Below are 12,821 nucleotides of genomic sequence, written 5' to 3' on the forward strand. Positions count from 1 at the left end.
GTTATAGTATTATACAAATTTAAACTTACTATAATGTCAACAAATGTTTCAAATGATAAAAATGCGTCCACAAAGCAAGAAACACAACTACACTGTTTCGGATATGTTATTTGGAAACCTAGCGCTGCGCACAATTTCGGAGAATCCCCGGGTTGAAATAAAAGAGCGCTAAACCGAAACAGCGCTAAACGAAACAGCGTTAAGCGGTGTTTTACTGTATTCCAAAATACTACAAGCATATAACTCACAAAATCACGATCATTAAATTAAAATATAATTAAATTAAAAACACTACTTAAAATATAGATAAGCACATGCATTAAATTAATAAAAATTAGCTTACTATCCTAATTACTTTAAACTAAATCATTGCTAATAACAATTTTCCAATAATACCATATTAATTTATTTACTCCTTACATTTAGAACAATGCATAAAAATAATATCCTCAAATGATTAAAAATACTAACTTACCTAATCTTGTACAAAATCTTGAGTGCATGGTGGTTCACAAAATGTCCATTTTCACCAGATTTCTTGCACCGCCATTCAAACTTATCTGTAATATCCTTCCTTTCACACAATCTCATTTCATTCCCACATGTTGGACATTCATACTTATCTGCAATTAATCCTATACTCATACACCATTCAACCAATTCTTTTGAATTATCAGATAAATGCATTAAAAATTTAGAATTCACTTTAAATAGTGCCATGCGATCCAAAAATTAATCAACACTCTTTCACACAACACGCAATGAAGCTTAATACAAAATACTATAGTACTGCAGATATTTTTCCAAATTTACCCCCTTTTCCGATTAAAGAACTGTAATTCGTCCATTAATGTCGCATGACATATCTCATGATCTCTCATTTCCCTCGCACAAAATGTGTAATCTGAACTGAGTACTTCTCACATTATTCCCAAAGTCCTAGGTAGTAACCTTTATCGCCTCCAAAATGTCGCCAAACTACCTGTTACCATATTCCAAAGATTAGCCAAAATTTGCCATGAATATTCAGCTTTAGCAACTTACAGTATTTATTTATACATTTAATGATTGTCCTTTTATCATCAACTTAAAGCCTTAGTAATCAAAATGATTTAAGGCCTTATTTTATATTTTATTATTTTTCTGATTTTTGATGCAAAAATCGTCACTACACAAAGGCAAAATAACAAGACAAAGAATTGCATGAACTCGGCATCCATGTACACATCAACCTATTTTCACTTAAAAAAAAATCAGAGAATTGCTGAAACTAGCCGTTGTACACTCCCTTGACTTTGTCCATGTACACATCGAATTATATTTACTTAAAAAGTCAAAGGAGCAGCCAACAAAAAATATATATAATCTCAATAAACTGCATTTTAAATCAAATGATGAAATAACACAAGAGATTCATTTTTGCACTACACAAAGGAAATATCCACTTATCTTATTTATGAATTAACATGTCTTCAGTCAAACAAAATTTCTTAACAGCATCCAAAAACTATCTGAACTAGAATTTGTATACTGACATTGGCACATAAATTCACAAAATAAGAGTAAAAAATATCCTCCGTAGTGCCGTTATCATCCAACATTCGACCATACGTATTTCCTCCCTACAAACAAGACACTTAATAATGGCTACTAAGTAAACCTTCATTTACATACCAGTCAAGTAATGCTCTTTTCCCCTTTCTTTCCAAATCGTACAGAAACTTCAAATTAATCTTACCTCATTCAGCCATTTTATCATCTAAACCAGGGTTTCTTAAACTTTTCTCGGTCACAACCCGTTTTTTTATCACTGAGATTCTGTTGTGAGCCCCCAGGACGGCATAATATTTATGAAAATTTGGTGGGACCTCATAATTATTGTGCAAATCCGACACACGCTTAAGTGAAACTGTTAATTTTTTCACATGTACTGTAATATACTGTTGCAGTTTTAGGTCATTAACTGCTTCCCTGATTATCCCGAGTTATCTCGGATTCGTATATATTGCAGTTAATTATTATCCTGAGGAAACTCGTTCGAAGCAGAATTTGTTAGTACGATTTCTTTTATCACGGTTTTATTCGGTCTGGAGGAAATGAAAGGAAATATTTAGCTTTGATTGGCAGTTGCCAAATTTTGTTGGTTGCGCGGTTCTTTTGGAGGGACTGGTTGCGTGTTTCCCTATTGTATAGTATACGTTGGCTTGTGGATTAGTAATGTATAAAGAAGGATGCATGCGTCGGAAAAAAATAAAATAATGGCGATGATGGAAGATAGCGAAAGTGATGATTTTTCAAATGGTGATTATGAAAAGGTTTTGAAAAAAATAATAAAAAAAAAAAAAATCAAATCCAACGAGACAGTGCTGTGCTCCCGTGAAAGAGATTCCAGCAGTAAGCCAGTAAGAAAAGAGACCAGATACCAGTGTAGAACATCAGGTATCACTCTGTGTTGTCCCTTGTTTTAAAAACTATCATACAAAGATTAATATTTAACTTTTTTTCGTTTGCCCGAGATAACTCGGGATAGTAAACTAATATTAAAAATAAATGCTTTTACACCTTCAAAAAATTAAAAAATTCAACTTAAAACCTACATATTTTGATTTGTTTCGTTTTGTTGTATTTAATTTTAAAATAAAAAAATGTGATGATTTTTTGCAATTTTTTTCAAAAAAATTTGTAAGGGAAGCGATTAACTTTAATTTCGGTTGATCTTTACATTATGGTAACTTTGCGTTTTTTTTGGCGAAAATTTGGCGACCAACTCTCTTACAGCAACCCTCTATTTTTTTTCCCGCCGCCATTTTGTCTTCACGAAGTAAAGACATGTTTCTTTTCCTTTTATCTACTGAACACTTCTTCCAACAATCTACTAGCCGAATTACACTTATGCTAGAAATTTTATCTAACAAAACTGCTTAATCATGAAAAATATTCACTGCAAAATTGGGAAAAAGTGCACAATACCATACTCTTTACGCGTTTTTCAAAATAACACATACACATAAACCATGTACACGCCGACTTATTTTTACTTAAAAAAACATCCCAGAATTGCACAAAAATGGCATTGCGCACACTCTTCACTATATCCATGTACACTGCTTTTTTCTCATAAATTAGAAAAATTTCACGAAAATACATGACAATTTTCTCAATCTTTAAACCCGGTAAAAGAACATATATGAAATTACCTGATCGCGAAAAAGTATTTACCCTTTCCAAATATGAACATTTCCACGTATAAAATAAATAAAATATCCAAAAACTTTTACCTCTAAATCATCTATTACATTATACACGTCACCAACGAATTCATACCGCAAGCATTACAAATACTTAGTATCAAATATTTAAATTATTTCCATGCACGTTTACTTCAACTTAAACGTGTACCAAATTCCTACAAACATAAAATTCACAAAATAACTATCATTTAATTAAAATATCACTAAACCATGTACACGTCGACTTATTTTTACTTAAAAAAAATCCCAGAATTGCACAAAAATGGCATTGCGCACACTCTTCACTATATCCATGTACACTGCTTTTTTCTCATAAATTAGAAAAATTTCACGAAAATACATGACAATTTTCTCAATCTTTAAACCTGGTAAAAAGAACATATATGAAATTACCTGATCGCGAAAAAGTATTTACCCTTTTCAAACATGAACATTTTTACGTATAAAATAAATAAAATATCCAAAAACTTTTACCTCTAAATCATCCATTACATTATACACGTCACCAACGAATTCATACTGCAAGCATTACAAATACTTAGTATCAAATATTTAAATTATTTCCATGCACGTTTACTTCAACTTAAACGTGTACCAAATTCCTACAAACATAAAATTCACAAAATAACTATCATTTAATTAAAATATCACTAAACCATGTACACGTCGACTTATTTTTACTTAAAAAAAATCCCAGAATTGCACAAAAATGGCATTGCGCACACTCTTCACTATATCCATGTACACTGCTTTTTTCTCATAAATTAGAAAAATTTCACGAAAATACATGACAATTTTCTCAATCTTTAAACCCGGTAAAAAGAACATATATGAAATTACCTGATCGCGAAAAAGTAATGAACATTTCCACATATAAAATAAATAAAATATCCAAAAACTTTTACCTCTAAATCATCTATTACATTATACATGTCACCAACGAATTCATACCGCAACCATTACAAATACTTATTGTCAGATATTTAAATTATTTCCATGCACGTTTACTTCAACTAAAACGTATACCAAATTCCTACAAACATAAAATTCGCAAAATAACTATCATTTAATCAAAATATAATTAAATTCAAAAACACTACTTAAAATATAAATGAGCACATACATTAAATGAATACATACATAAATACCCATTTCGAATTCACTTTAGTTACAGCCATGGGATCCAAAAATTCACGAACACTGTTTCACACAACACAGAATAAAGCCAAATACAAAATTTCCAGATTTTTTCCCGATTTCCCCCCTTTTCCGATTAAAGAACCGTAATTCGTCCATTAATATCACATGACATATCCCATGATCTCTCATTTCCCTCACACAAAATAATGCGTAATCGAAACTGAGTACTGCTCACATTATTACCAAAGTGCCAGGTAGTAACCTTTATCGCCTCCAAAATGTCGCCGAACTACCAGTTACCATATTGTAAAGATCAACCTTAATTTCTAATTTTAAGACATATAACAATGTGAAAATTTTAAATACGTAACAGACAAAATGACAGCGTCACGTGCAAAGCAAGGAAAATGAACGTTTATATTACAAAAAGAATGCGTTGAAACGTTTTTGTTTTTTTCTTTGTCTGTACAGTCAAAAGTCGTTAAACCGGACTCGTCAGCACTTCGGTGATTCCGGATTATCGATTTTTCCGGATTATAGATCATCAGTTTAAATCTGGTAAGATGGCATGCAGAAATTATAAAATTAAAAATATGAAACCGTAATTTATGAAATAAAGAACAATTATGATCTTAAAGGGTATCAAAATTTACAAAAAAAAGCTTAATATTTATTTGTTTACTTTATAAAACATTTCTTTTAATGTAAGTTGTTTAAGTTGCTTCGTTTTATGTGATAGTACTTTCTCTTTAATTCTATAAACAGACATAATTTCTTCTTCAGTTACAAAGTTCCGCTGTTCAAGTCCTATAATTGCTGTGTCGAGAATACCGACTAATTTATCAATCCAAATTTTTTCGTTTTCAATAACCTCTGTGTCATTTTCTTCACTATTGGAAGCAAATTATAATGACAATGAATTTGATTTAAATCGTATCAAAGACGGAGTACATCGAGATGAAATACTACATTTAGTAAGGAATTATAAGCCAAATAAAATAAAAACATCTGCACTGAAGATAAGGATAGTGCTGACAGATCAACTTCCAATTCATTGCGCACCGCGGCGTTTCCCCCTTCCACAGAGCAGCGTGAAATTGATAAACAGATTTCGGAGTGGTTAGAGAAACGAAGGATATGCCTTTATCCATTTTTTGCAGCAATTCCACCTTTTGTTTAACGGACTTCGAAACATACTTTCGATTTGCAGATCCTTTACATATTAGTAAATATATATCAGAAATTCTATTTGACATAATCGAAAGTTCAAGCTTACTTTTATAAAATTTCTCTAACAGTCTGCAAAAAATAATAAGCCGGATCCAATTCGAAGATTAAGGAACAACGCAATCTGCAACATTAACTGAATTAGATAATTTTAGCTTAGCGTATACTGTCCGTTATACATTAAACGTGCATGCGTAAACGTATTATGCGCATGCGCACATGCATATTCGCAGCCGTAAAGGTCTTACGCGCATGTGTCAACACGACGCATGTGCAGAAAGTTTGTAGCTTTGAGGTCCGGATTATAGATCATTCCGGATTATGGGTGTCCGAATTATTGACTTTTGACTGTATTGTCTTATCTTTATCTATATTCAGATACATTGTGTAAAAATATTTGGTAATTGTAAAATTATTATAATAAATTAAAGAAATATCAAAACTTCTAAAATTTTTGGCAACCCCTTCCTGCAGGTCCTGCGAACCCGTTAGGATTTAAGAAAGTTTAAGAAACCCTGGTCTAAACTACAGAACAAGTAATGTACTTCCTAACCAACACATACCACAGCCCTTACAAATCTTTCCACATAATTCAAAATTTACCGCAATCATACAACCAATTACGTCATAATAGGGTTTCCATAACATTCAACTACTCAGGCTACCATAAATGAAATAACAACTTTGCAATAATACAAGGGGTACCCTTCTCTCTACTCTAACCAATTACATTTTTATAATATTTTTATGATGGTCAGTTTCAAGTTACTCATCTTAAAGCTGTGCTTGTTACAGACTGAAATTGCAATCGCTTAAAAATGAACGGTTTGTTTCTGCTAAGAGTGTAGGTTACTCTGTATTTTAGTTTGCCTCTTGGATTATCGCCAAGTTATCGTTTCATTTATGATAATCTGAGTAGTTGTATGTTATAGAAGCCCTATTATGACGTGATTGATTGTGTCATTGCAGTGAATTTGACTGATGGGAAAATATTTGTAAGGGCTTATTTATGTGTTGGATGTTGTTAGGAAGTATTTTGTGCATATTTTGTGCCTTATATGGTAAAATGGTTGTGTGTGAGAAGATTAATTTGAAGTTCTTGTACGATTTGGAACAAAAGGAAAGAAGAGCAGTAATTGACTGGTGTGTAAATGAAGGTTTACTTAGTAGCCATTATAAGTGTTCTGTTTGTATGAAGGAAATGCGTATGGTTGAACATAAATATCATCAAGATGGCTTTGAATGGGTTTATCGTAAGAAAGATTCAAATGCTCACCATATAAAGTGTTCCATTAGGAAAAGAACAAGGTTTGAGGTAAGTTTTTGGATGCTGTTAAGGAAATTTGTGTGCCACAGACTGAAGACACAGAAATTTCTAAATAAGGTAAGTGGATATTTCCTTTGTGTAGCGCGTAGACACGATAAGATGTATTTCCTTTTTTATGTTATTTCACTGTTTGATTTAAAAGTGCAGTTTATTGAGATTATATATTTTTTGTTTGGCTTTGGTGTAGAATTGTGTGCTCCTTGGATTTTTTAAGTGAAAATAGATCAATGTGTGCATGGAGAACGTCAAGGGAGTGCACAATGCTGGGTTTTCTGCAATCCTCTGATGTTTTTTTAAGTGAAAATAGATGAATGTGTACATGGACACTGAGTTTGTGCAATTCTTTGATTTGCTATTTTGGTTTTGTGCAGCTGCCAGCTTGAAATTTTGCCTTGCTGGCCAATCGCAAAATTTCGCCAAGGGGCACCCTAAAATATATTTTTACCAAAATGTATAAAGATTCTATATTGATTATATATAAAGATTCTGTGAAAAATTTTACTGCAATTAATGCTTGTTTTCAAATAATGATCTTTCTTTTTTAATTTAGACTGAAGGTTACAATAAGAAATGTACTGCTTCTTTAAACATTCGAATAAAATGAAACAGCAAATACACTTGCTACAGAGATCCTTTAATTAGTGAAGGTTACTATGCTGTTTCTCATATAAATCATTAGCACAGCTGTAGAACTGAAGTTGCTAAAGCATGGAACTGGCTATGCAGATCTGAAGAAACACAAGTTATTTTTATAAATTAATTTAATAATGGTAAGTTATTTCTAAATTTTTTTTAAAAATCTTTTCCTATACAGAAATTTATCTTTTAATATAGTGGTTTGCACTAGATGAACATTTCTCAAGTTTTTAGTTAGGTTTGGTAGACAGGACAGACTTACATGATGCTAATGATTAAACATCTAATTTAAAAATCATTTTTCCAAACAAATTTATGCTTTAAATCGAAAAATTACTAATGTACATTGAGAATACAAACATCCTGCTATCCTAGTTATATTTCCAAGTATTAAGCATGAAACCTTAATGCTATTGTATTTAATCCTTTCATTTCTTTTGGCATCTGCAGGATCTTTTGACAGTATTCAAATGGTGTAAATTTAGTTTATAGGTTTTCTTAGCATATTTTGTTAGGGTGTGTGAAACACTTTTATTTCTATAAGGTCAAAATATAAATAGCTTATCAGACAGAATTTTGTTTCATGTGTCAACTTCAAATAACCTGCTATTAGTCTAGAGTTTTCTGATCAAATGCTCTTTTTGTATTACATCTGATGACATAATTAAATGGGCAGATAAATTGGCAGTATGCATTTTTGGTATATAGGTTACCAGCAAAGTTTGAAATCTGGCATTCTATAGAATGCCTCGACATTGTATATAATACCTAAAACTAGCCAGCAATGTATGAAACGATTCATATTTCGCACATCTCCAAATGACAAATCGGTAAAGTGTGAAATACATTCTTGATTTGTTTCGAAGAATGAAACTGCTTACCAGAAGTTAATAATTGATGTAAAAAGGCCAAAATGATTACTAAGAAGGAACCACAGGACTACTGGCTGCTGAATTGCTAGGTTGTGATCAGTGTTATTCCTAGGATTTTTTGGAAGAGTAATTCCTAGGATTTTTTTGGGAAGAGTAAAAATACTCCTTGACTTTTTTAGGAGTGAAATTCATTTATAAGGAGTTTTTGACACAAAAATCGGCGCAACACAAGCCAAAATAACAAGTCAAAGAATTGTACTAACTCGGTATCCATGTGCCGGGGCACCAGTAAATATATTTTTACCAAATTAATATTACTATTATAAAAACTCTATTTTAATTTTCACATTTAATTATTAGGTATGACACCAGCAGCTATAACAAATTACCATAAATCATTAACTGTTGAATCCCCAGAACTACTGGTCAACAGCAGGATTAACCCACCTGCACAATAAATTTATCGGTTAGAGTAGAGAGAAGGATACCCCTTGTATTATCGCGAAGTTGTTGTTTCATTTATCGCCAAGTGGTGGTTGATTTATGGTAGCCCGAGTAGTTTAATGTTATGGGAACCCTATTATGACATAATCGATTGCATGATTATGGTGAATTTGTAAGGCTTGTTGTGTGTGTTGGTTAAAAAATACATTGCTTGTTTTCTGGTTTAGACTGTAAAATGGCTGAATGTGGTAAGATTAATTTGAAGTTTCTGAACGATTTGGAAATAAAGGAGAAAAGAGCATTACTTGACTAGTATGTAAATGAAGGTTTGCTTAGTAACCATTTTTAAGTGTGTCTGTGGGAAGGAAATATATATGGTCAGATGATAATGGTGCTACGGAGGATATTTTTTACTCTTATTTTGAGAATTTTATTGACACAGACAAACAAAATATAGTCAAAGGCACAACAAGCAAAATATAGTTAAAAGATTAAAATGCAGATTAAAAGAGAAATGCAGTTAAAAACATCAAAACAAGATTCCCAATATTGTTCTATTGCCATTTATAAAGTTCAAATCCTTTGCAAATCTAAACTCTTTATTGTGGCAACAAAACTCCTTTATATTACCAATGCTTTTCCCTAACATGTCACAATAATACGCAGTCTTCGACCAAATGTCGTGCATTGCCTTCAGCACTACAAAAACTACAAAGACTATTATTTTGCAAATTAAATCTTTTCAGGTATGCCGGGAAGCGCCCGTGTCCAGTAATTATTTGATTGTAATCAAAATGAAATATCATTGTCATGTTTTTAGAAACTTCAAAGTTCAACAAATAATTTTTCCTTTTTCCCGAAATGTTCCATTTCTTTTTCCAGCAATACTAATAGAAATGCTTGAGTTTTACCAATAACAATTCTTTTTGATGCTTGAATATGGAACGTAAATTCTAAGAGGGTATAATTTTGACACGAATTGCTGCTAAATAGGCATTTTCACAAAATACATATTCATCTCGTGACTCATGGTAATATACCACAGAGCACTGGTGTTAAATAGCTAAATGAAACTGCTGAAATTAATGCTTCTGTGATGACATTCAGTTCAATCAAACTGGATGAAACAATTCCCGCTCCCAATAGAGATAATATGAGATAGATTTCAGCAATTTTATTCTTTTATGCATAGCAATATGATTTAACCAAATTTATTCTTTTCACTTTATAATAACTGACAAATTTTACAATCTAAAATTTCTATATAAAATTTTATTATACTAAAATCTTGTAAATTTTATCATACTTAAAAAAACGATGGTTTTCTCAAAATCGTAGATGAAATAACGCGTTCGTTTTGATGTCACAAATGCTGCCGCCATCCTGTAAACAGATGGAATATATAAGAAGAACAGTAATATAGAGTTAGGGAGTTTTTTTTTCTTCTTGAGAGAAAACTGCAAAACTCGTGTAGAAAATTGTGATATTTCTCGAAAATTTTGCCACCTAACAATTTTGTGATAATTTCTTAAAGGACTTATGTTTTCGAAAAATAAAATTAAATTAAAAACGAAAATAAAAGATAAAAAAGAGAGATAGTCTGTCAAATATAAAAAGGAAATAAGTTTATGTGTAATTAAAAGAAACATTAAAATTGCATGTTTTTAAGTTACAGTTATATTTGCAAATCAATCCCATTGTTACAATGTTAGCAATGCTCTCACATGAAAACAAATCAATGGTAGTTGATACATTGTAATACTGCAAATTCAGAGACTTTCTTCTTTACTGTAGAGTCTGCTGTCTTTAACATCTTAAATTAAGGGGTGGTGGTGGTGGTAAGAATCTTGTTAAAATTAGGCAGGACCTGGAAACTTATTTAGAATCATAAGCAATAATAAATTCTGGTTTAGATTTTAGTTTAGTTTTAAGGGTATTTTCCAGATAAGTTCTAATGAAGGCAGAGTTAAAACATTTGTATATAAAAAGTAATCTAACAAATATAACAAACAATAGAAAATAATGGGGAAAAAGTTGAAATATGTGGATTTATTTCATGTTCGCGGTAAAATTTGATAATTCGCGAAATCTGAAAAATTCCCCTTGACATTCTCGAAAGTGATAGACAATATTCGGTACTGATAAAGCTCACTAGCCTAACTAAGGCGTGCTCACAGAATGCATACCCCGTCATCATGTTTTCTATCTTTTTGATATTTATTTCTTCAGTTATGCTGCATAATACTAAATTATCTATGTATATAAAAATGAATGTTTATTCGTTTGTCTTTTATTCAAATCTACAGTTTAATTCTGATCTTTATGAAACTTGCCACACTCAACCTTCAAAAGAAGAGGAAGGTCACTGTCTACATAAGACCAGCCCACAGAGTCCGCATTCTTTATAGACATATATTTTACAAAAATTAAATGAACTCTAGATTAAGAACTGAGCAATTTAAAAACTTTGCGTTGCCACTCTGCAAAGTGTATGAGATATATGTTTCAAATTTAATCAGTAAACTTGGCAATTTAAAAAAAGTGTTGCCATTCAGGAAAACGGAATTGCATTAATTTTTCTCGAATTTAATAAAGAAACTTGGTTATTTAAGAAAAATGTGTTGACACTGCTCAAATTAAAATATTTTAAAGTGTGTTATCATTCAGCAAAGCGTAAAATATTTAATTTTTCACACATTAACATGCATGTTATTGCATCATGTGCATTTTCTTTGCTTTTTGACAGTGAATTTCTAATAGTTGTCACAAGGTGTTACTTTCACTGTGAAATCAATTATGCCACCACAGCGAAAATTGATTGCTCTATTTATACCTCAAGCTGGAAAGAAAAAAGGCATCACAAGCTTCAAAAACAAACGAGCAATAAGAAGCAAGACTAGGAAACATTTAAGTACATTTTGCTCACGCCTATTCGTATGAAACCAATGAGCAATGGGAAGCAAGACTGGGAAATGTTCGAGTATGCACTGTCCAAGTCCGTTTGTCTGATACAGGTGAGCAACGGAAGGCAAGACTGGGAAACGTTTGGGTACGCATTGCTCAAGGCTGCTTGTCTAAAACAGATGAGCAACGGGGAGCGGAAGACCTTCGAGTACGCACTGCTTGATCCAGAAGAACACTGCACGCTGATTTAAGGCGTGGTGCATTCCATTACGATGCTAATTATGATTACAGTCTTCATCTAAGTGTGGCTGTTGGAAAGATGTATAAATTATGCATGTATTACATGCCTCAGTTTAGAAATGAAGCACCAGGAATCTGCTGCGCGGATGTGAAATTGCCAGAAATAGATTCACCACCTGAACCATTATCAACCTTGGTATCAGCATTGCAAGGCATGCCGTGTAACAGCTAGTTGGAAATATTTCTGACATTACTTTTGCCCTGTTTATGATGAAGTTTATTTCACATATTATGCATAATTATATTTGATGAACAGCATTTATAAATATTTATGGGAGTTCCAAATATTACCTTCGTTATCAAATCCGTGAGTGATTTCATGTCCTATGATTGATCCAATTGCAGCGTAGTTGAAATAACTGAAAAAGAAACGTTTTTACATGATAACAATAAAATATATTTAAGTAATTTAAATTAAAATCTCATGTAATTTAAAAACTCATCAAGCACAATAAAGGAATTTCATTTAAATTTGTGCAAAAAACATTATGTTCGATGATTTTACACCAAATATAAGTTGTATATTTTCAGTATTCAACACACACATTATGGTGAAATAAACGTACACTGTGAAAAAAAAAAAAAAAAGAAGGGGGGGGGGACAGTTTGATGTCTCCCGTTGTACTGGGCTGATTGATGAAATTTCAATTGCGTTTTTCATGTCTCGAAAGCGCGACTTAGGATATATATTAGATTTATATATAGCATCATTCTAACATA

The 12,821-nt window shown here is 31.8% G+C and overlaps 1 protein-coding gene across 1 annotated transcript in view; it reads right to left on the reverse strand.

The window, feature by feature from the left end:
• LOC118194995 (membrane metallo-endopeptidase-like 1) overlaps window positions 1-12,821 on the reverse strand; it is a 176,585-nt gene that overhangs the window by 73,089 nt on the left and 90,675 nt on the right. The window contains exon 17 of the mRNA XM_085809597.1: window positions 12,393-12,460. Coding sequence (XP_085665723.1) covers window positions 12,393-12,460 — 68 coding nt within the window. The remainder of the gene's footprint in view (window positions 1-12,392; window positions 12,461-12,821) is intronic.

This window comes from Stegodyphus dumicola, chromosome X2, assembly GCF_044657685.1.
Source record: "Stegodyphus dumicola isolate Sdum_Otavi_A_Nest chromosome X2, ASM4465768v1".
NCBI classification, from domain to species: Eukaryota; Metazoa; Arthropoda; class Arachnida; order Araneae; family Eresidae; genus Stegodyphus; species Stegodyphus dumicola.